The sequence below is a fragment of the Galeopterus variegatus genome, unplaced genomic scaffold, assembly GCF_000696425.1.
Source record: "Galeopterus variegatus unplaced genomic scaffold, G_variegatus-3.0.2 Scaffold147, whole genome shotgun sequence".
Taxonomy (NCBI): domain Eukaryota; kingdom Metazoa; phylum Chordata; class Mammalia; order Dermoptera; family Cynocephalidae; genus Galeopterus; species Galeopterus variegatus.
The window spans coordinates 502,195-524,283 of NW_007726258.1; the positions used below are offsets into that span (position 1 = coordinate 502,195).

General features: G+C 42.0%; 3 protein-coding genes across 3 annotated transcripts in view; 1 reads left to right on the forward strand and 2 right to left on the reverse strand.

Moving 5' to 3' along the window:
- Positions 1–2,858, reverse strand: part of GTF2H3 (general transcription factor IIH, polypeptide 3, 34kDa) — a 23,588-nt gene extending 20,730 nt beyond the window's left edge. Inside the window, 2 exon segments of the mRNA XM_008591523.1 lie at positions 209–288; positions 2,790–2,858. Coding sequence (XP_008589745.1) covers positions 209–288; positions 2,790–2,802 — 93 coding nt within the window. The 5' untranslated portion in view covers positions 2,803–2,858.
- A 106-nt stretch (positions 2,859–2,964) lies between these two features.
- Positions 2,965–12,626, forward strand: EIF2B1 (eukaryotic translation initiation factor 2B, subunit 1 alpha, 26kDa). Its single transcript, XM_008591346.1, has 9 exons — positions 2,965–3,093; positions 3,981–4,082; positions 5,331–5,467; positions 5,577–5,693; positions 7,645–7,757; positions 8,316–8,384; positions 9,366–9,441; positions 10,759–10,884; positions 11,729–12,626. Exons 1-9 carry the CDS (start codon positions 3,081–3,083, stop codon positions 11,891–11,893), a joined length of 918 nt encoding a protein of 305 aa, XP_008589568.1. The 5' UTR covers positions 2,965–3,080; the 3' UTR covers positions 11,894–12,626.
- Positions 12,627–12,977: 351 nt separating this feature from the next.
- DDX55 (DEAD (Asp-Glu-Ala-Asp) box polypeptide 55) overlaps positions 12,978–22,089 on the reverse strand; it is an 18,900-nt gene continuing 9,788 nt past the window's right edge. The window contains exons 8-14 of the mRNA XM_008591352.1: positions 20,126–20,208; positions 17,274–17,405; positions 16,013–16,105; positions 15,234–15,348; positions 14,481–14,649; positions 13,854–14,146; positions 12,978–13,440 (exon numbers count right to left, since the gene is read on the reverse strand). Of these exons, the coding sequence (XP_008589574.1) occupies positions 13,264–13,440; positions 13,854–14,146; positions 14,481–14,649; positions 15,234–15,348; positions 16,013–16,105; positions 17,274–17,405; positions 20,126–20,208 (1,062 nt within the window). The 3' untranslated portion in view covers positions 12,978–13,263. The remainder of the gene's footprint in view (positions 13,441–13,853; positions 14,147–14,480; positions 14,650–15,233; positions 15,349–16,012; positions 16,106–17,273; positions 17,406–20,125; positions 20,209–22,089) is intronic.

Genomic DNA, 22,089 nt, shown 5'->3' on the forward strand with positions numbered 1-22,089 from the left:
CACTGAGGGTTGCAATCCGTTGCCGGTCACGAAAAAAGACAAAAAGGAAAAAAAAAAATTTACTAAAAAATCATTGAATTGTACATTGTAATGGGTGAATTTTATAATATGTACATTATACCTTGATAAAGCTGTTTTTTAAAAAAGCAATATAAACATACACTCAATTAAACCAGAATTACCCAAAGGCCACCTCAAGCAGTCTTACCTGAGATTCCTTTAATGCTTGCTTTCCCCACCAAATTGGATTGGTATCAACTATGATAACCAGAAGATTCAATTCATCTTCTGAAAGTATTAACAAGAAATAAATTAAAAACATTAGCCTCATGAAAAGGAATCAAAGCTAACATTCCCAATTCATAAATTAAATCCAGAGTAAACACTATTAAATGTCTTTAAATGTTTATCATCCCACAACCACGAAATTAATAGAAGGCCAAGTTCTTTCAAGGATTTAAAGCTCCCAGGACTCTTAGCAAGCTCTTAGCCTGCTTCCTATAATATATTGCATCTTCCATGCACCAGAACGTAAACTCCGTGAGGGTGGGAATTTTTGTCTGTTTTGTTCACTGCTCATCCTCAGCTCCTAGCATATAGCAGATGATGAATAAATATCTACTTAATGAACCCACATATATTTGCATTTTAAATGCATGCTCAAGGACAGAAGGCACTGTCTCCTATATCAGGATAATCCCCAGCCCATGTTTGATTTCTTGCACATTCAAATCCTAGTTACTCTTCAAGGCCCCAAAACAATGCCACTTTTTTCTTCCAGTGGGAGGTCACAGCTTCCCCATTTCAGGGTAATGGGAATACCAGCTTCCGCTGCATCAGGCACTGGCATCTGTAACTCACAATCCCTCCATCCTGACAACAAGCCAGCAAGGGACATATTATTGTCATCTTTCATCAGTTATAAGATGTAATCCCCCCTTTTTTTCCCCACANGGACATATTATTGTCATCTTTCATCAGTTATAAGATGTAATCCCCCCTTTTTTTCCCCACATTTAACAGTTGCTGAAATCCAGATGGTATCTTATTATTAAAACTGGCAGCATTTTTTCTTTCTTAGGGGTACATTAAACAAGGGCACATTTCTTAATCAATACTGTCTTAGATAAGATGACATATGGTAATATTCCTAGTCTGCAAATGAAAGTAACTTCCCTAAGTTACACAGCCTGCTACCAAGTGGGATGATTTGCAAAAATCATCATGTAAATCACAAAACAAAGTGCCTAGCTCAGAAGCTGCATTTAACTATCTCTGCCACAGGCCCTCACACCCCTATCTATAGCCCTTAAGCCTTCAGCCTTATTCTCTATCAGGCCCCATCCCACAATTCTCGGGGCCATCCATTCCTTGCTACCACTAAGTACTGCCTGTCAGTCAGGAGAGGTGTGTATCATCACTTGCAATGTCCTTGTTGATTTCCTCCTTTGGGTCTCTACCTCCTCATTATAGACAGAGGCAATGCCAGGGCTGCCTTTCTCACAGGGTAGTGATAAGGCTTAAAACTGATAAAGGGATTACTGTCAACTGTTACAGCCCTGTAAAGGGTCTCCCTGTTTCTTTCTTTCTTTCTTTTTTTTTTTTTTTTGGCGACTGGCCTGTATGGGGATGAGCCAACAGGCCAGACCTCTTTGTATTTTCGCTCCTCACAGTCCATTTTCCACACAGCAGCCAAAGTATCTTTTAAAATTGTAAATCAAGGGCCGGCCTGTGGCTCACTCAGGAGAGTGCGGTGCTGATAACACCAAGGCCGCGGGTTCAGATCTCTATATAGGGATGGCGGATTGGCTCACTGGGAGAGCGTGGTGCCGACAACACCAAGTCAAGGGTTAAGATCCCTTTACCCGTCATCTTAAAAAAAAAAAAAAATTGTAAATCAGATCATAACACTTCCTTGCTTAAAACCCTACAACGGCTTTATATTGCACTTCAAAAAATAAAGCTCAGCCTCTTTATCGTGGCCCACAAGGCCCTGCATGACCTACAACGGGCTAGCCCTCTGATCTCACTCCTCTAGCTCATTTTNCGGCTTTACATTGCACTTCAAAAAATAAAGCTCAGCCTCTTTATCGTGGCCCACAAGGCCCTGCATGACCTACAACGGGCTAGCCCTCTGATCTCACTCCTCTAGCTCATTTTGCTTCCACCACCCTGGTCTCCTTTCTCTTCCTTTCTGACAGAAAGCTCTGTAACTGGCAGTTTAATATGTGAATGAAAGCCTTTCCCCGCTCTCCCATTCTCTACTCTCAGGCTCTCCACTTCCGTATTCCCAGTGTAATGTGGTGGCTGGGCCTGCCACAGGGCCTTTGCACTTAAAATACACTTCCCCTGGAAATTCTCATAGTCATACAAGTCTTAGTTTCAATATTTCGCTCTTTCCTGGACTCCTGTCTTCAGTAGCTGGTCCTCAATCATCCCCTAGTAACAATCTACCACACCCTCCTATTAGATCGTCTTCACAGCTCGACACTCTTAGAAATTATTTTTATTTCCTTGCCGATTGTCTGTCTCGCCCACTAGACTGTCACCTCCACGAGGGACCCTGACTGTCATGTTCTCTGCCGTATTCCCCAGTGCAGAAACTAATGGCTGGCACACAGCAGGCGACCCCAGAACATTTACTGAATGAATTAACGGATACATTAGCTACTCCTCCAAAGACTCAAACAAATTCCACCCAGCTCAAAAGATACACTCCATTTGGCCGCTCCTGGCCGGGCCCAGTCCGTCCAGCCCTGGGGTCGGGGGCCCACCTCCGCTGCCCTCACCGTCTGAGACCATGGCTGCCCTGGCTCCTCAGCGAAGAGCAGATAGCCGCGAAGCGAGCGTCTCCGACGCCGCGCACCCCGGCTTCCGGCGCCGTCTTGTCATGCGCGAGGTGGTTTGGCCCGGGCCGCTCGCCGTACTCTCGGCCCCGCCCCCAAGGCGACGGAAGTGGAGTGTGGAGGTGTGCTGTACGCTGCCAGTGTGTGTGGCTCGCAAGTCGGAGCTGTCACCAGACGTACCGAGGCAGAGTGGGCGTCCTCTGAACCCTCGAGCTCGGCGGTCCGGAAGCCACCATGGACAACAAGGGTAAATTGGGACGGGCCAGGGCTGCTGAGCCTAAAGCGGAGCTGCTCAGGGGTCCCCATAACCTCCCGTGCCTAGGCTGTGCTCTGGGAGAGGTCGCTTTCTAAGCTCGGGCTGCTAGGCTGGATGTGTTTTCTCTAGTCACGACTGAATCCCCTTCGCCGCTCCCGTATCCAGGGGATGGGCCCCGAGAGTATCTGCAGGCCCCACTCCCCGCCCTCCGCACCACGCTCCTTCCCAGTTCCTTCATCCAAAAATGTGAGACTTTTCGGACGGTGTGTGTAGGCCTTGATTTCCTTACACTTGAAGTAGGAATAGGACTCCCTGCCCTGTTGGATTTGTTTACTAGAATCAAAAGAAGAAGGCGTATTTGATGTGCTCGTCTAGTATGGTTATCAAGGTGTTTTATTAAGTGAAAAACAAAGTGCAAACTAATATAATACCTTTCCTGTAAAAAAATAAAGGGTATGAGTGGAACTCTACTTGTACATGTATGTGTATATACGAGTATATGTATGAGAGTAGACTTGAATCAGTGTAGACTGTCTGGAAGTGTACAGGAGAAATTGGTAAGGTGAGTTGTTTCTGGGATGTCTCAGAACTTAGGGCCTAGAAGAGTGACTTTTCATTGTCATTTAGTAGAGCTTAAATTTTATGTTTTTCTACACTGACAGCTTTTTCAGAATAAAAAACAGATCTTCCAAACAGTAAAGTAGTGTCATCTCTATTCCCATCAACATTTATCATGTCCCTGAAACCAAATACCCTGAAAAGAAAATACAGTATTTTAAAAATTATTTTGCTTTTTAAGGTCGACAATTATTAACAAACTCTCTAGCCTTAAATCCTGTGAAATGAACTTGATGAATCACTTTTTTCTCCCTTCCCAGAGTTAATTAAATACTTTAAGTCTCAGATGAAAGAAGATCGTGACATGGCCTCAGCAGTGGCTGCCATCCGGACTTTGCTGGAGTTCTTGAAGAGAGATAAAGGTAAAGAAGGTCATTCTTGAACACTCTCAGCCTTAGGAAAATTTTCTAATGGCTGCTGGAAATGTAGAAAGTGAGATGCATGTTGCCTACAGAAGGTAATGCGGCCCCAAGCTCAGCTTTTGCCTTCATTTCATGTCTTTCAACCTGGATAGAGTCCTCAAATTATCATCAAAAGGGTTTCATAAATAAAATATGCTTGGAATCAAGAGTGACTATTTTATACTGAGTTAACCATGAAGCTTAAATTGCAGCAATACTTCAACTTTACAAGTATTTATTGAGCTTCTACCTTGTGCCAGATTCTATGCAGATGCTACAGAGAATGTTCAGAATAAATTCTGGTATTAATATTCATTGTGATCTACTAATTCAACATTCTAAATGTAAGCATTTGGGTATAGCATGACATTTGCATAAGCAAAATAATAATAATGAAGCAGGCTTCTTTAATCTGAAGGCATGTGTCTCTAAGACCACCTTCAATGTCTTACCATTGTACTTACAACAACATTCAAACACCTTAGTCTCACCTACACTGCTTTGCAGACCTCATCTGCCACTGCTACTTGATTGCCTTCCATGTTGTCCATCAGTGAACTGTGCTTCAGCTGTGCTGGCCTCTCTTTGTTTCTCATACCAACTTTGTTCCCATCTTGGTGCCTTTGCATTGTTATAGTCTGCCCCTGGATCCTTTCCTACTCAGGTCTCAGTTTTTTGGTTTTTTTTTTTTTTTTAAAAAGATGACCGGTAAGGGGATCTTAACCCTTGACTTGGTGTTGTCAGCACCACGCTCAGCCAGTGAGCGAACCGGCCATCCCTATATGGGATCCGAACCCGGGGCCTTGGTGTTATCAGCACCGCACTCTCCCGAGTGAGCCACGGGCCGGCACTCAGGTCTCAGTTTGAATGGCCCCCACTCCAAAAGGCCATCCCTGTTAAGTAGCTCCACCTTGCTCACCATTCTGCTTTTTTTTTTTGTCTTTATTATAGTCTGTAACTCACTTATTTCTTTGTGTGCTTGTTTATTGTCTGCCTCATTCACTAGAAAGGGAGCTCCATTAGAGCAGAGCCCTATCTGTCTTGTTCACTGATGTATCCGTAGCACCTGGAACAGTGCCTGGCCATACAGTGTGCACCCTGTAAATATTCATTGAATGAATGAGTGAATAAATGAATTCTTTAACTGCAGACCCAGGATGGGGCTTTGATACTAAAGTGAATGTCGCATTCCTTGTTTGATCGTTTCAGGAGAGACAATCCAGGGCCTGAGAGCAAACCTCACCAGTGCCATAGAAACCCTATGTGGCGTGGACTCCTCTGTGGCAGTGTCCTCTGGCGGGGAGCTCTTCCTTCGCTTCATCAGCCTTACCTCCCTGGAATACTCTGTAAGCCACTGCCCTCCCCCAGGTTACCTTTCCACTTCTGTTTGGCTACAGATATCCTCAGCTTTACCTGGATCTTCCCTGTGCCCTCATTTTACTGTTTTCTTCCTAGGATTACTCCAAATGTAAAAAGATCATGATTGAACGGGGAGAGCTTTTTCTCAGGAGAATATCACTGTCAAGAAATAAAATTGCAGATCTGTGCCATACTTTCATCAAAGATGGGACGGTAAGTAGATATCTATCATGTGTGATAATTAGGAGCAAGGGCTTTACAGTCAGACTATCTGAGGTAAAATCCTGACTGTGCCACTTACTGACTGTGCAACCTTGGACAAGTTATTTAACCTCTCTGTACTACAGGTTTTTCATCTGTTAAATAAGGGTAATAATAATACCTACCTCATAGGGTTATAGTAAGGATTAAACTAGATGTATTTGTAAGGGCTCGGCACTATGCCTGGCACATGGTAAATGCTATATGAGTATAAATGTAGGTATTATTATAGATGGTTGTCATTGTAAACAGGCAGAGAAAAACACTGGGACAGCATGGATGATTGATTTAATGAGATGTTTACTAAAGAAGTACCTGTACATTTATTATTGAATATACAGTAAATTAATCTGAATTAAATCAACACAACAGCTTCATCAGCCTTACCACCCTGGAATTAAGACTGTTTTTCCCACAAAGGTTAGCACTGGATGGAGGTTTTCTTTTTAGCTTCCTTTCAGATGCTCTTGCAGTGATGTAAGGCTGCCAAATGTTTATAAGTTAAGTGAGGAAAGACAGGAGCCGCAAGTTAAGCCAGTCTCCCAGCAAAGGGGTAATAAAACTTTTAGAAGTCTCTCCCACCAGCATATGTCCTTTGTGCCACCTCAGTCTACACCGACCATAAAATTATTAACTTGCATTTTGACTTTTAAAAGTGCGTCCTCTGTTTTATTACCCCCTTCCCAACCTTTGAAGTATGTCGTTGAATAAATGACATAATGGATGTGAGTGGAACTTGCACAAAAAACAGTTGCAAACAAAGCCTTTTCTGGCCAAGTGGAGGCAAGGTTGTGCCTGCCTCTCACTGAAGCCTTTTCCATCCACAGACTTGCTGTGCTGTCAGGACTCTGCAGGTCCCATTTGCTCTAGTGCAGTGTAATGTGTGCGTATGCTACCTGCATTTGAACATGCAGATAACCTTTGAAGTATGTCGTTGAATAAATGACATAATGGATGTGAGTGGAACTTGCACAAAAACCAGTTGCAAACAAAGCCTTTTCTGGCCAAGTGGAGGCAAGGTTGTGCCTGCCTCTCACTGAAGCCCTTTCCATCCACAGACTCGCTGTGCTGTCAGGACTCTGCAGGTCCCATTTGCTCTAGTGCAGTGTAATGTGTGCGTATGCTACCTGCATTTGAACATGCAGAGAATCACCTGGGGGCCTGATTAAATGCAGATTTGGATTCAGTAGGTCTGGGGTAGGGCCTGAGAACCTGTGTTTCTAGTAAGCTCTCAGGTGAGGCTCAGAAAGGAGCTAGGGAGCTATGTCCATATTCTTGCATTACACAGTCCTCTGTGTTCTTCCTGAGAACAGAGGTTATATTTAAGTGTCTACAAATTGTATCTGCACCACAAATATGTTTACCCCAAACAGTTTATAAATTTTTACAAATTAGCCAACATTCAAATATTGGCTCCTCTAGAAAAGTTGATGACCGGCAACAGTGGAGCACATGATGACAGCTGGAGCTGAGGGGTGCTGGTCCCTTTAGCTTTTCTTTTTTGCCACTGGCCCTCCTGGCCCACTGCATTGACATATGCCACCTGCCTGGTGCCTGAAGGTCCAGGTGTGCAAATTGAGTCTTGGAAATAGGGAAACCAACCCAAAAGAGCTTCCTAGAGCCTTCAGATATTTAGGCTTTTTGTGAGTAACACGGCGTGGGTTCCACTTCTGCACCTGCTATGGGAATGGAGACCCATACTGTAGTCCTCTGTCAGAAACTTTGTCAGTTTGTAGGTGGGCTTGAAACTCAGTGTACTATCAAGGTCTCCTTTCTGATTGTAGTTGATGTGTGAGAAAGCATACAGAGAAATTTAGGGTCCCAGGAACAGGCATTCCAGCGCAGACAGTATGGGTGATCACCAGGGAACCTGCCCCTTTGATGAAGTGTTCTTGGTCCACAGAGAATATTGACTCACGCCTACTCCAGAGTGGTCCTGAGAGTCCTGGAAGCAGCCGTGGCAGCCAAGAAGCGTTTCAGTGTGTACATTACAGAGTCACAGCCTGATTTATCAGGGCAAGTACCTTTCCATTTGGCTAAGTCCCAGCTGCCATTTTGAAGAGCAAACTGAGAATTAGAACCCATTGTAATAGGAACCAGAATGTGCCCCTCCATTTGCCATACAGTCAGCATTGCCTTTGTGCTGGTTCCTGCCCCTGGAAGAAAAATCACTGTGCATTTGCAGTAGGTCACAGGACAGGATCTAGAGTTTTTATTTAAGTAATTAAATCAGAGAAACAGCAAGAGATTGTGTTGATGAAAAGCTTTTATCAAGGAATAGATAATTCATGTCCCCATCTCTCCAAAAGATAATAAAAGCAAAACTTTTTTTTCCCCTAAATTTGTATCTCTTACCCAGAGTCCCTAAGAGTATAGTTTTCCTAAAATGCATACTTCTAAAGAATCCAAATTCTTGTTTTCTTAGTCCAAAGTCTTGGGATCTGCCCCTCAGTCCATTAGTATTAACTGTTTCAAGCTAACATGATTTATCACTGTCCAAATTAAGTGACTCATCAGATATCACTTTGGGGCTTTCTCGGACTTTCTCTAATGTTCTCAAAATGTCATCTTCAGTAAGAAAATGGCCAAAGCCCTCTGCCACCTCAACGTCCCTGTCACTGTGGTGCTGGATGCTGCTGTTGGGTAAGTGCCCGTCTTCCCTGGTCATGATCACCTTTCCTTGCCCATCCCCAGGGATGGCTCAGAGCAGGCTGTTCAGATTAAAGGTTTGAATCTCATCATAAAAATGCACTGGTAGCATCCCACCTCTTAATTAATAGTTGCCTTACACCTGCAGGCTCATTATGAGGTCCCCATAGTATACACAGAAGACAGGGCTATGGGATATCACGGACACAAGTGTTAGTATATTTTAAGAGCAAGGTGCAAAGGTCTGTTGAGGTCAGCAATTAGGGTAATTAGTGCTGTCTCTTCATCCATAGCCATGGATCGTCCTCAGTGACATACTGGGGTGCTTCGTTTCACCCATGCGACTTCTCTCCTAAAACCGAGGTCACATGTTCATTCCTTGGACTGTCTGTGTATTTCACAAAACAGGAGTAAGCTCTTGGAAAGAAAACACCTAATGACAGTTAAGGAAATCAGAAATGTGTTCAAGAGAAAACATTTAGAGGAATTCTACTAATTCCTCATTTTAAAAGGTAAATCATATTCGGATCCCTGTACCAGCCAGCCACCAAAAAAAAAAAAAACCAAAAAGTAAATTGTCCTCCTACTAGAAAGATTCTTAAATCACATAACACTTTTTTCCAACTTCGGATCACATCAGGTTTTTAGATTTCCATTTTGTTTGTATTGAAGTAGAACATTAGTAAGATGAACACTGTAACATGCAATTCTTGCTTCATTACACACATATGTATGTGCATGCACTGGGTGGCAGTGTGTGGGGTTGTGATCAAAAAAGTTTTAATGCCCCTGAAAACAACTGGTAACAAATGCCAGGGGCTGATCATCTCATGTTAAGAACTTTTTTGAAGAAAGGTAGCTATGGGAGGAATTTACTATGATGAAAATGGAATATTAATCTTTGCAGATGATGAGGCTGCTAACAAGAGCCAAGAAAACAGAATAAAAAGGTTTTATTTTTTTTAATTTCCTTAGCTATATCATGGAGAAAGTAGATCTTGTCATAGTTGGTGCTGAAGGAGTTGTTGAAAATGGAGGAATTATTAACAAGGTAGGACATCAGTTCTCCCAATTCCTTGCTCAAGACATGGGGATGTTTTTCTGACCAAGACCACCAAAGCAGTATTGTATATTACAGTTCACTCTTCTAAGCTTGTTTAGCTTCATGACCTCATCATGGTACTGAAATGTGGCCCAATTCCATAAGCCATTGCAGTGTTCAACAAGAATTTGCTCAAATTTCCTTCTCTGGAGATTGATCTGTGTAAATTAAGACAATGTAATTTATATTTACTCAAAATGGGCTTTAATTGGAATTGAGGTTTATCTGGTTTTTGTTTTCATTTCAATTGAGCGTATTTGACCTCAATATAGTATTTTATTTCCATTTCTCTATTGCTTAACTTGGAAAAGTTTGCACGAAAGTTTCTTGTTGTTACAGTAAAATATACATAACATAAAGTTTGCCATTTTAACCATATTTAAGTGATTTAGTGGCATTAAGGCATTTAAGATATTGTTGTGTTACCATCACCACTGTTGTCAAAACTCATTCTTCCCAAACAGAAGTTCTACCCATTAAATACTAACTCCCATTCCCTCTCCTCCCAACCTGTGGTCACCTCTATTCTACTTTCTGTCTCTGATTTTACCTATCCTAGGTACCTCAAAAAATGGAGTCATATATTCGTCTTTTTGAGTCTGACATGTTTCACTTAGCACAATGTTTTCAAGGTTCATCTAAGTTGTAGCTTGTGTCAGAACGTCATTCCTTTTTATTGCTAAATAATATTCCATTGTATGGATAGACCACATTTTGTTTATCCATTCATATCTTGATGGACACTTGAGTTGTTTCTACCTTTTGGATTTTGTAAATAATGCTGTTATGAACATTGACATCTAAGTCTGTGAGTCCTTGTTTTCAATTCTTTTGCATATATACCTAGTAGTATAATTGCTAGGTCGTATAACTGTATATTTAGTTTTCCAAGGAACTGCCAAACTGATTTCCACAAAGGTTGCGTGCACCGTTTTACATTCCCACCACCAATATACAAGGGTTCCAATTTCTCTACACCCTCACCAACACTTGTATTTTTTTAAATTATAGATATCCTAAGAGGTGTGAAGTGATTTCATTGTCGTTTTGACTTACATTTCCCTAATTAATGATGTTGAGCAACCCTTTTCATGTGCTCAGTGTCCATTTGTATATCTTTGGAGAAATATCTATTGTTTTCTTTTTTAAGAAGTCTGCTTTGATTCCAAAGACAGAATTACATATGTTTGTTTATACACTTTCTGTTGTTTCCACTTCAAATGTGCTATAAGAGCTCATCCTTCTCCATTTTCTCTGACTTCCCAGATTGGAACCAACCAGATGGCTGTGTGTGCCAAAGCACAGAACAAGCCGTTTTATGTGGTTGCAGAAAGTTTCAAGTTTGTACGGCTTTTCCCACTAAACCAGCAAGACGTCCCAGATAAGTTTAAGGCAAGAGTTTTACATATTTGAAGAGGTACTTCAGTCTAAACTGAAACCTTTGAAGAACTGCAGGGCTAATAACAGTGTGCCAGTAAGTTGTTCACTTCCCATTGCTATTTTCTCCAACACAGAGATTAATTGGTAGTGTTGAACTTGGACTCACATTTGTCCTCAGAATCAGTTTTCAGTCTCTCAATCACTTCAGTAGCACTGTAAGAGGGTACTTCAAAAAGTTCATGGAAGAATAGAGTTGAAAGATAATACCAATCTTTCCATGAATTTTTTGAAGTATCCTCGTATATGGGCTGAGAGGCAGCAGGGAAGCTGGTGGTGAAGAGTCCACGCTTTGAAATCAAGTATTTGGGCTCAGCTCCCATCTCCACCACATACGAACCATGTGCCCCCAGACAAGTCCTTTCATTGTTATCTCTGAACTTCAGTTTATCTGTAAAATGGGATAGTATTACCTGACTGCTTTATGAGGATCCTGTGATAATCCATCGGAAGGGCTTAGCACGGTGTCAGGCACCACATGGCAAGTTCTCTGTAGTTACTCTAAATTGTTACCTTGAGAGGTCTGGAGGAGTTAATCCAGCACACAAACGAGGGGATGTGAGTTTAGGTTTTTCAGTATACTTACGGATGTTAGCCATTATGCCGCAGTGATCTGGCTCATGCCATGATCTGGCTCATGGGAGCAACTCTGCCCTCCTTGCCAGTGTGTGACGGCTGGCTTCTCCCCATGTCCAGAGAGCAGTCTCAGGTAGTATCACACTAACTGCTCAAGCCGAGGCCTCGCCAGTTCAGAGCCCTAAATGTGCAGGTGGACTAACGTATGCTCTTCTTTCTTCAGTATAAGGCAAATACCCTCAAGTCTGTGCAGATGGGACAAGACCTCAAAGAGGAGCATCCATGGGTCGACTACACCTCCCCTTCCTTAATCACCTTGCTGTTTACAGATCTGGGTGTATTGACGCCCTCAGCAGTCAGTGATGAACTCATCAAGCTCTATCTATAACCTCTGGGTCCTCTCCCACCAGCGTACAGCTCACAGAGTTGGGGCAGGCAAGTGGTCTCTTGACCCCCAGTGAGTGCAGCCAAAACTGAATTGTTTTTTAATGAAGGTTTATGGCTAAAGACAAAATCATAAATCTTGGAGAATCTTACTAATCTCAGCCTCATCTAAAAGGTGTTCATGGTTCTAAAACCCAACCTAAATTTTGTGCTTTCAGTTTCCAGAAACTTTCATTCATTTTCAGTTTCCAGAAATAACAAGTTCAGTTACTGGCCATGAAGACAGAAGATGTACCCAAGTCCACCTCCCTTCATCTTCCCCTGCACTTCATACTGATTTGCCAAAAGCATCAATGAAAGAGGCCAAAAAGCAGGTGTTCCTAACTGCAGCCAGTCACCTCTGCAATAAATGACTAACAGCTGGCCAGGAAACCCTTTCCATATGGTGCCTTGTAGGAAAAGCAAGAAACATTTGCTAAATTTGCATCTGGCTTACAGATAGAGTAGAGGTTGTATGGAGAGAACAAAAGGAAGGCAGAAACAGCATTTAGCAGTTGTATCCTACATGGCTTACCACTTATAAAGATGCCTTCTGGAATATTTGTAAACTTAGGTTCTATATCTGTAAAAGATGTGAGTTTCCTTTAAACGTGTTTGGGTCCTAAACAGCCTTTTAAAATTATACTTGGGAACCAATTCAGCATCTTTTCAAATAAATTATATGAAAGATTTTGAAATGATGTTGCATTAATATTGCAAGCTGACCCAGGCCCAAAACATATTGGCCATCTTGGTGAAAACACTATGCAGCCACATTCACATGCTTAAGACTCAAAGTTTCTCTCCCAGAATATGACTTCCTCTGTTTTTCAGATATTCACCAATAAAACAGTACTGGGGATTATTCTTAAGAAAGAAACACCTCAGCCCATTAGCCATTCTGCAGGTGCTCTGTGCTGGGCATCAAAGAATAACTGAAGTCTGGAGACAGGACACCCAGGGAAACCAGGTGCCTGAAAATATTAAGGAACTTTAAAAAGCATAAAGTCAACACTTCAGGATCTTTATGTTAAGAAATAAGTATAAAATAACCTTAGAAAAAATTAGGTCTTTAATTATAAGTGACCCATCAACATAAATAGACATATACTATTTATACTCAAATAATTTTACATTTTCTTCCGTCAGAATTCAAGACTAGTATGCTTTTAGTAAAATATTCACAAGTATGAAATCCCCTAATTTCTCCCCACTCTGAAAGGATAGCTTTCAGGAACTGATTCTTCTCAGATGTCTCCTAAAGTAAAAGCAAATTGGAGCTGTCCACCAAGTTCAGGGCCAGCTGTGCCCTGGTACACATTAGAGGCACTGGAATCAGCAGTCATCCTCCAAATCTGAGATCCCTATATCTGCTGTCTTGATTGATCTTTTGCCACTTGTCAACAGCCCCTTCTCAAATTCTTCTTCAGTAATTTTACCTTTTTTAAGCTTTTTTAAGAGCCTTGTGTCATTGAGAAGTTCCTCCATGTCCTCTTCTTCAATATCAGAGCCCTAAGTCAGAAGAAACCAACAAACTACTGAATTTCTCAGCAACAGTTTTCTAATCAAACCAGCAATTTTTAATCAGGAACTGTAAGCTCTCAGATCAGCTTTCACAAATATAGTAAGTTCCCCACTCCAGTTGCCAACATAATATAAAAATCTGAAAGCCCCACATAATTCCTATTAAAAGATTCTATTACAATATAATTTGTTCAGAATTCTAAGTTGAAATCTTTTTTTTAATTGAGACATAGTTGATTGTAAATATTCATGGGAAACAGCACTGAATATCCATATCCATGTGCAATATGTGACGCTCAAATCAGGGTAATAGTATATTCAACACTACACAACATAATCATTTTTTGTGGCCCTTTACGAATTATTGAAATTTAGGTAATAAGGAAAACTGCAAACTTTACCTCTTCTCTTTTCCTTTTTTCATTCATCTTTTTCTTCTTTTCCCTTTTGGCCTTCTGCTTCGACCACGCTTTATTTTTTATGAATTTTCTTCTCCCTTCATTTTCTGTTTTCTCCTTTCTTTGTTGCTCTAACAGTTTCTGCCTCTGCTTCTCTCTAATTTTATCTTTAAATGGAATCGTGTCTGTGTTAACATCCACGGGCATGAAATCTGGAAAGTGCTTTCCTCTCAGCTCTGGCATCCTGGGCAGCCTCAGCAGGGCAAAACCTCGAGCAAGACTAGCAAAATCAAGATCTAATTAAATCAAAACATCAGAGTTAGCACACCCAAAATATGATAATAGCCAACAGTGGAAGATTCCTGATAATTCACATCTTTCTAACTTAAGGATTTGATGAATTCATTTTAGAATTAAAATAATTACATTTTTACAAGGCAAAAAGGAATATTCAGCAGGCAGTGGCCAGTTTATTCTGTGTCTACTAAAAGCCTAGGAAGACTTCCTTTTAAATGTTAAGAAAACATTAACCCTGACATATACCTAACAAGACAAAGCAATTTCATACTTGTTAGACTATCAGAGAGTTGAGATGGAGATACAATTATGTGAAGAAAAAGTCCAACTTACCCTTTAATCTGAAGATCAGGTTGCATTCGTGCTTTGCATAAGCCTGGATGTATGACACAAAAGCTTTCATGCCCTTTTCAAACATAGCTCTGTCAGTCAGGGCCATGGACTTGAGCTTTGGCAGAAGGTCCACTGTGTTTTTCTGGAGTTTCATCTCCTGCAGGGGGCACTGCACAGAGACCACATTCTCACCCTCTCTGGCTGGCATTACGTCACCCCCAAGTCTTCCCCATTACAGCCAGTGCCAATAAAACCAAAGGCAAAAATTTTTCATCTTATTTTTATTTACTTTGTTTTGTTGGCTGGCTAGTACAGAGATCCAAACCCTTGACCTTGGTGTTATAATACCATGCTCTAACCAACTAAGCTAACCAGCCAGCCCATAACAACTCATTTTAATCTTAAATCAGACCTATAGCCCAAATCCTTCTCAAATACTTCATTTGATCTGAAAGTGTTTTGAATTTTTAAAAAAATTTACAAATCAAATTTCACATGATAATCCTGATTTGGTAGGAGAGTATGGCAACATGGGTCCCTGTTCTCAAGTAGCAACCCTTGCCTGGGAACCAAAGTGCTGCCCCACAGAAGAGGCTAGGCGAGACCTAAAGCCGCCAAGGTCCAGCACTAACACCTGCAGCCCAGCCTCTGAGTTTGCTGTCCCTAATTTAAGTTTCTGACCTCATGCTGGAGAAGAACTTTTCCAGCTATGCTGTCACTGAGCATTCTGTATGGAAAGAGAACACAGCTCACCTTCTGGTTAATTGCAAGGAAGTTGATGTAGGACTCTTCCATGGGCAGGAGGAACACCAAAGCACTGCCACCGTGGCCGATACGGGCCGTGCGGCCACAGCGATGCACAAAGGCACTGTGAGAACACAGGGTGGGAACAAGCACCCAGGTGACGACGGGGAGCAGAGCTCAGGTTCAGCCTCATACAGACACAGCTAAAATGCTATGAAGAGCCACCAGGCTTGACAGCTCAGTGCTGACTCGGTGCTGACTTATTAGTGTGAGAAATAGAAGAGCTGGCAATTAAAGAGACATTGCAAACAGGTATGATTCAGGAATAGACATTTACTTTGAACTCTAAGTAAAACTTTAAAACGTCTTTCTCTCTGATCAAACAGGTAAGACATGGTCCCTGCAGAAAATCTGGGAAACGATGAAAAGTATAAAGAATAAAATAAAAATGACCTGTAATCTCAGAAGAAACATTATTATCACTTGAGGCATTTTCCTGTTTGGAAGCATATATTAGCTTACACTGAGGAAAATAATTGCAATTTCCATACATGGTGTTATGTATTGCTTTTTTCATTTAAACATTTAATTGTGCATTTCTTCAAGAAATTACAGTACTTGAAAATACCTCTAATTGCTACACTATAGTATTACTACTGACAGTTATTCACTCATTTGTCTATTTTTGCTATTTAAAATAATGTTTTGATGAATGTAATATCTTGGATTCCCATTTCATTAGGGTAGGTTCCTATATGGAGAGAGGCTAATGTTTTATTATGTGGTACCTTGCATTGCTGGGAGGATCGTACTGCAAAACCCAGTTTACTTCAGGAATATCTATTCCCCGGGCCATCACATCAGTGCACACTAAAATCCCGCTAGAAAAAGAGAAAACAGCATTTTGAGAAAGCAGGTCACCATTTTCATCGCCTTCAGTCTTTACTGATCTCAATGACAATGACAGTAATACACAGGTTCCAGAGTTTCTCACAGAAGCAAGGACTTACGGATGTTCATATTTTGATTTTTTTCTTGTTCCAAAGAATCTCTAGGACTTTACAAGTTCCCATGAAAATTGGTGGTAGAGGAAGAGGGAGGGGAACATCAAAAGGACTTTTAAATTTAGTATATTTCCATTTGAAAAACAAAACAAAACTGTAGTGCATCTAATCCATTGCAGCAATTTAAGAAAACAAGTGATGAAAAATGCAGAGTGGATGTTAAGTGTTCTCACCACAAAAATAACTGTGAGGCAATGCATTTGTTAACTAGCTAGATATAACCATTCCACAGTGTACATATACTTCACGACATCATGTTGTACATGATAAATACATACAATTTTGTCTGTCAAATAAAAAAATAAAATACAACTTTTTTCATTTTCAAAAAAAAAGAAAATGAAAACAAGTGATATTTTCACTTTATGACTGAGGTACAACAGTCAGGTGTATCCCTTTGCCCTTAAGAATGCTTTTAATGCAGCTGCTCAATGATTAAGAAAAACAAAATTATTTATACATCAAAAAGTTCATGGAAAAATAGAATTAAAAAATAACATGAACCTTTCCATGAACTTTTTGAGGAACTGTCATATGTACAAACAGAAGCAAGCTATGATCATTAAGAGACCACAAGTTCCCAACTGTGACAACCTACTGTTTCCCAACAAGGCTCCTTTCTGCCCTATTCATTCAGTCAACAAATAGTTATCAAAACCCTCCACTGAGCCAGGCCCAGGGAAACCTGGGAACGAACACAATATCCAAGATTCCTGTTTTCTTGGAGATTACAATCTCGCAGGGAGATCCAATAACTAAGGAAGTTATCCCAGCAAAGTGGAAAGGGGGGTTAGGACAGAGGAATGGGGGGCTCTGGGCACTGACACAGAGAACATATGATGACTGGGTTGGAGAAGGAAGAGAGTCCAGGCAGGGGAAAGAAATGTGTGGAGCATTACAGGCAAAGGGAGAATGGGGTGAGTTTGGGGACATGAAAAAGTGTAGTGTGGTTGTAGATCTACCATTTCCAACAAAGCCAACCCACCTTTGCAATTTGCGAAAGTCCATGAAGATCTTATTGCGCTTATATTTCATCTTTCCATGAATGCACATTATCTTCATGCTTTTCACCAGTGCCTCCAGAGCTTTTCCATAGTATTCCACACAGGCACAAGTGCTGTGAGAGGGGACAGAGGTCTTAGAGGCATTGGCCACATTTGTCCCCCTACAACTGGGGGAGGGAAGCAGCGAGCAACAGATGCAGCAAACATAACCTCATTATGAGCCCTCTTTTGGAGAATGAAGGAGTATGGCTATATCACCTACCGCTAAACTCTGGATCTGAAGCCCTTTCAGCTGATGAAAGGCAAGTCTTTTCACAAAATCCCTTAACATGAGTTAAAACCCCAAGGATGTGTTCCCACTGCCTAAAGATGTTCAGGGCTGGCCCGGTGGCGCACTGGAGAGTGCGCCGCTTGGGAGCACGGCGGCACTCCCGCCGAGGGTTCGGATCCCATGTGGAGACCGGTTCCCGCTCACTGGCTGAGCGCGGTGCGGGCGCAACACCGAGGGTTGCGATCCCGTTGCCGGTCCCCGGTACGGGCGCGACACCGAGGGTTGCGATCCCGTTGCCGGTCAGTAAAAAAGACAAAAAGGAAAAAAATAATAATAAAAAATAAAATAAAGATGTTCAAAGCAGGAGAATCTTCATGTGCCCCTGAGAAAGAAATTAAACTGAAGTAGTCATTCAGATCAAAAACAATGACATCCTAGACATAGTCTTATTAAGATTTCAAAACACTCCTGCTTTTCCTTTGGGGGACTGCTTCTTCCCCAGTTAGTGGGATTCCCAAGGGCTCTACAGAAAAACCAAGTTAGACCAATCAGATCCTCTCTCCCAGATATTTTGGACTTGGGGCTGAGTCACCCAAGGACAAAACTGGGCTGGAGCAGGGTCATCCCAATGAACATGTGCCCTAGAGAGATGGCCTGTGAACTCCTGCCACAGAGCTCTCTGGGATTCCCTGGATGCTGTCTTCCCTAGGGGCTGGGCACTCAACTTTCTCTTTGAATCTGTGAGCTATTTGCCCAGCAACCTTCTATTAAAGTTTTCCCCCAAACCCATTTTTTCTTAACTGGAAGGATCCCAAAGTGATTTCATGTCCCTTTGCACATGAGGGAACTGCCGCTTACTGCGAGGCAACAACAGTAAGTGGCAGAGCCAGAACCAAGGTTTTTTTTTTTTCCTTTTTTTTTGTCTTTTTTCGTGTCCGGCAACGGATCGCAACCCTCAGTGTCGTCCCTGTACCGGACCGGGACTGGCAATGGGATCGCAACCCTTGGTGTCGCGCCCGCACCTCGCTCAGCCAGTGAGCGGGAACTGGTCTGTATGTGGGATCCGAACCCTCCGCGGGAGCGCCACCGCACTCCCAAGCGGAGCACTGTAGCAGTGCGCCACCGGGCCGGCCCGCAGAACCAAGGTTTGATCCCTTCCAGTCTTCCTCCCACTCTACCAGGCTCCAAAGTGAGCTGACACCTGTCTACGCAAATACTTCCACCTGTGCTAAGTGACCGCAGCCAGATTCTTCACTGTTTCCCATCAGGAGTCACATGAATATACAATAAAGCAGCATTTTACACAATAAGGGCCACAACCCACAGATCCCAAAAGCACTCTGGCAAATCCTAAAATCAGTTTAGTGGGTCTCAACCAGCTTTTAAAATAAAATAAAACAGAATAGAAAACATCAAAATGCATCTTCCCTATAGAGTACACAGTTTTGTGAAACCTTTTATTTTCCTTTGTGTGTACCAAGTTGTATTTCTTACTGTGGGTCACAGTCAATATAGCAAATGAATTTTATTGATGGAATGATGGATGGAAGAGAAACATAAAGGGCAGTTAGCTCACTTGGTTAGAGTGTGATGCTGATAACACCAAGGTTCAGGGTTCTATCCCTGTACCGGCTAGCTGCCAAAAAAAAAGAGAGAGAGAAACAAAATTCTTTTGGTACTGCCAAAAATCTACAGAGATATATTTGGAGGAGAGGTGAAAAAATACACAGTCCGAAGAATGCACATATCTGTTCCTATCTTGCCTTCCAACTGTGGCACTCCATGGGTGGCTGGTCAAAGGTCATTCCCAAGGGCCGGCCCATGGCTCACTTGGGATAGCGTGGTGTTGATAACACCAAAGCCACGGGTTCAGATCCCTATACAGGGATGGCTGGTTGGCTCACTTGGAGAGCGTAGTGCTGACAACACCAAGTCAAGGGTTAAGATCCCCTTACTGGTCATCTTTAAAAAAAAAAAAAAGGTCATTCCCAACCACTTTTTCCTTTGTCAGCTTCTACTACAGAGGCTGAGAAAGTTACACGCTCATTTTCTCTGCCACTCTTGAAGTGACAGGCTGCCATGTGACCCACTTTTGGCCCACAGGATGAACTCACAGCAGTAGTCACCTAGGGCCGAGGGGTTTCTGAGAAAGCTTTTTGCTTTTCTGATTGATAGGGACAGATATAGCTAACATTGCCCTACCCACTCTGCCTCTCCTCCTTTAACTGCCTTCAGCGCAGACACAACAGAGTATTACAGCAGTCATCTGGAAACTATGAGATGACATATAGGAGGAAAAGGCCAAGACAGTCACAGAACGTTAACCATGACACTGCTGAGACATTAAACCAATGTCAGAAACTGCCTACCTTTGGACTTTTTACAGGAGAAACAAATCCCACTTGTTTTAGGCACAAAAGTTGGGTTTTCAGTTACTTGCAGCCTAAAGCATCTGAGAAAACCATCCTAGATGGACTTGAAAACCAGAGGGCCACATGCATCTGTGCATTCTGGGAGTGGCTTAATCCCTGACTCCCTTAAACCAGAGTCCAAAAAGATTACCTGAAGAAGACTAGGTGTTTTTCCTGCTTATGATTTCGAAGAAAATGTACCAGCTGATTAAATTTTTCATCTGCCTTACATACCTACAAAATAAAAAGGAAAACTAATAAGATAACATAATAAAAAAAAACTATAACTTATTTTCAGTTTCAGCCTTAAATTTTAGGGAATCTAATTTCCTCCCTGAATAGGACAGACCTCAGTCAAAACGTTAATCAGACTACCTAGTTCAGGGTACACGTCAAGAAGTGCTGCTGACTGTAAATGTTAATCTAAGTAATGAAGTCCTGTAACTGAGAGAAACCTAGTCATCTAATGCAATAGTTCCCAAATCCCAATATACAGACACATACCATTCTGGCTATAACACCAGCTCTACGGTAGATTTTTAAAAAGCAGATTCTTTTTTTTTTGTCCTTTTTGGAGACCGGCTGCACCGCACTCAGCCAGTGAGTGCTGTGAACGCACCAGTCATCCCTATATAGGATCCGAACCCACGGCAGGAGCGCTGCTGCACTCCCAGCTCCGCACTCTCCCGAGTGCACCACGGGCTCGGCCCTAAAAAGCAGATTCTTGACACAGCATACAGACTCCAATTCAGTAGGTCTAGGACTGGACCCAAGAATACATATTACTTAAAAGCTCCCCAGGAGATTATGATGCCACGTTCAGAAATTACTGCACTAAGGTGAACACAGATTTCCAGAAAGGAATGTACATACTTATTTGAAAGACCTCTATGGAGATAGACCCTACAGTCTCTCCTAATAATGCAATCAAGTGCTCCATTTAAGCCCCCAAACTGGTTTTGGGTTTTTGTTTTCTTTTGGAAGCTGGCTGGTATGGGGATCTGAACCCCTGACCTTGGTGTTATAACACCATGCTGTAACCAACGGAACTAAGCAGCCAGCCCCAAACCCTAAATTGGACACATTAAATTCACCTGAACACATTCCCCAATTTTTAACAAAAACAAATTCTCAGTTTGGAATTTCTTCTGATGTACTCAAACATGCCTAAATGCAATCACTTAAATGAATGCAAACTAGCAGAATGCAACAGCAACCACAATGGATGTCCAAAACTAACATTTATTAGTACTTATTATGTACTAAGCCCTGTCCTAAACACCTTTACATGGATTGATTAATTAATCCTCAAACAATCCTATGAAGTAGGTACTACTATGGCCCCCATTTACAGGTGATGACTGTAAGCTCATCCAGTTAATGTAGGAAGGGGCAGAACCAAGACACATGCCCAGGAAGTCTTGTTCCAGCGCCCAAGCTCCCCACACCATGCTATATACTTGAGTCCTTCCCTCTGCCTGGAAACAGCCAGCCTCCTGCCGTGCCCAGTCCACTGTCTGTCAGAAATGTCAAGGGTCGGGCCGGCCCATGGCTCAATTGGGAAAGTGTAGTGCTGATAACACCAAGGCCAAGGGTTCATATCCCTATATAAGGATATCTGGTTAACTCACTTCAGAGAGTGTGGTGCTGACAACACCAAGTTAAGAGTTAAGATCCCCTTACCAGTCATCTTTTGGGAAAAAAAAAAAAGAAAGAGAAAAGAAAGGAAAGGAAGAGAGAGAGAGAAAGAAAGAAAGAAAGAAAGAGTACAGAGCTGGGGATGAGGAGATGTGTACATGGTATCAGTTCAAGCAGGACCAAGAAATAGCTGTATGATTTTGTTTCTGTGCATCAGTTTCTTAGTTCTATTTTATAGCATTTCTCATATAAGGAGACAACCTGGTAAAGTATACCAGTGTTTTCCCCAAGCTTATCAAGTTTATTGACTAAGGTCATGTAGCTAGTAAGTGATAGAGTCAGATGAGGGTACTTAGAAGTATCCTTGTAAAGACAGTGAAGAATTTTTTTTTAAAAAAAAAGAAAGGGCCGGCCCGTGGCTCACTTGGGAGAGTGTGGTGCTGACAACACCAAGTCAAGAGTCGAGATCCCCTTGCC

Coding starts and splice junctions, on each gene's coding strand:
- EIF2B1 (XM_008591346.1), top strand. Junction 5,468..5,576: donor TTACCTCCCTGGAATACTCT/GTAAGCCACTGC, acceptor TTTTCTTCCTAG/GATTACTCCAAATGTAAAAA. Junction 7,758..8,315: donor TCACAGCCTGATTTATCAGG/GCAAGTACCTTT, acceptor TGTCATCTTCAG/TAAGAAAATGGCCAAAGCCC.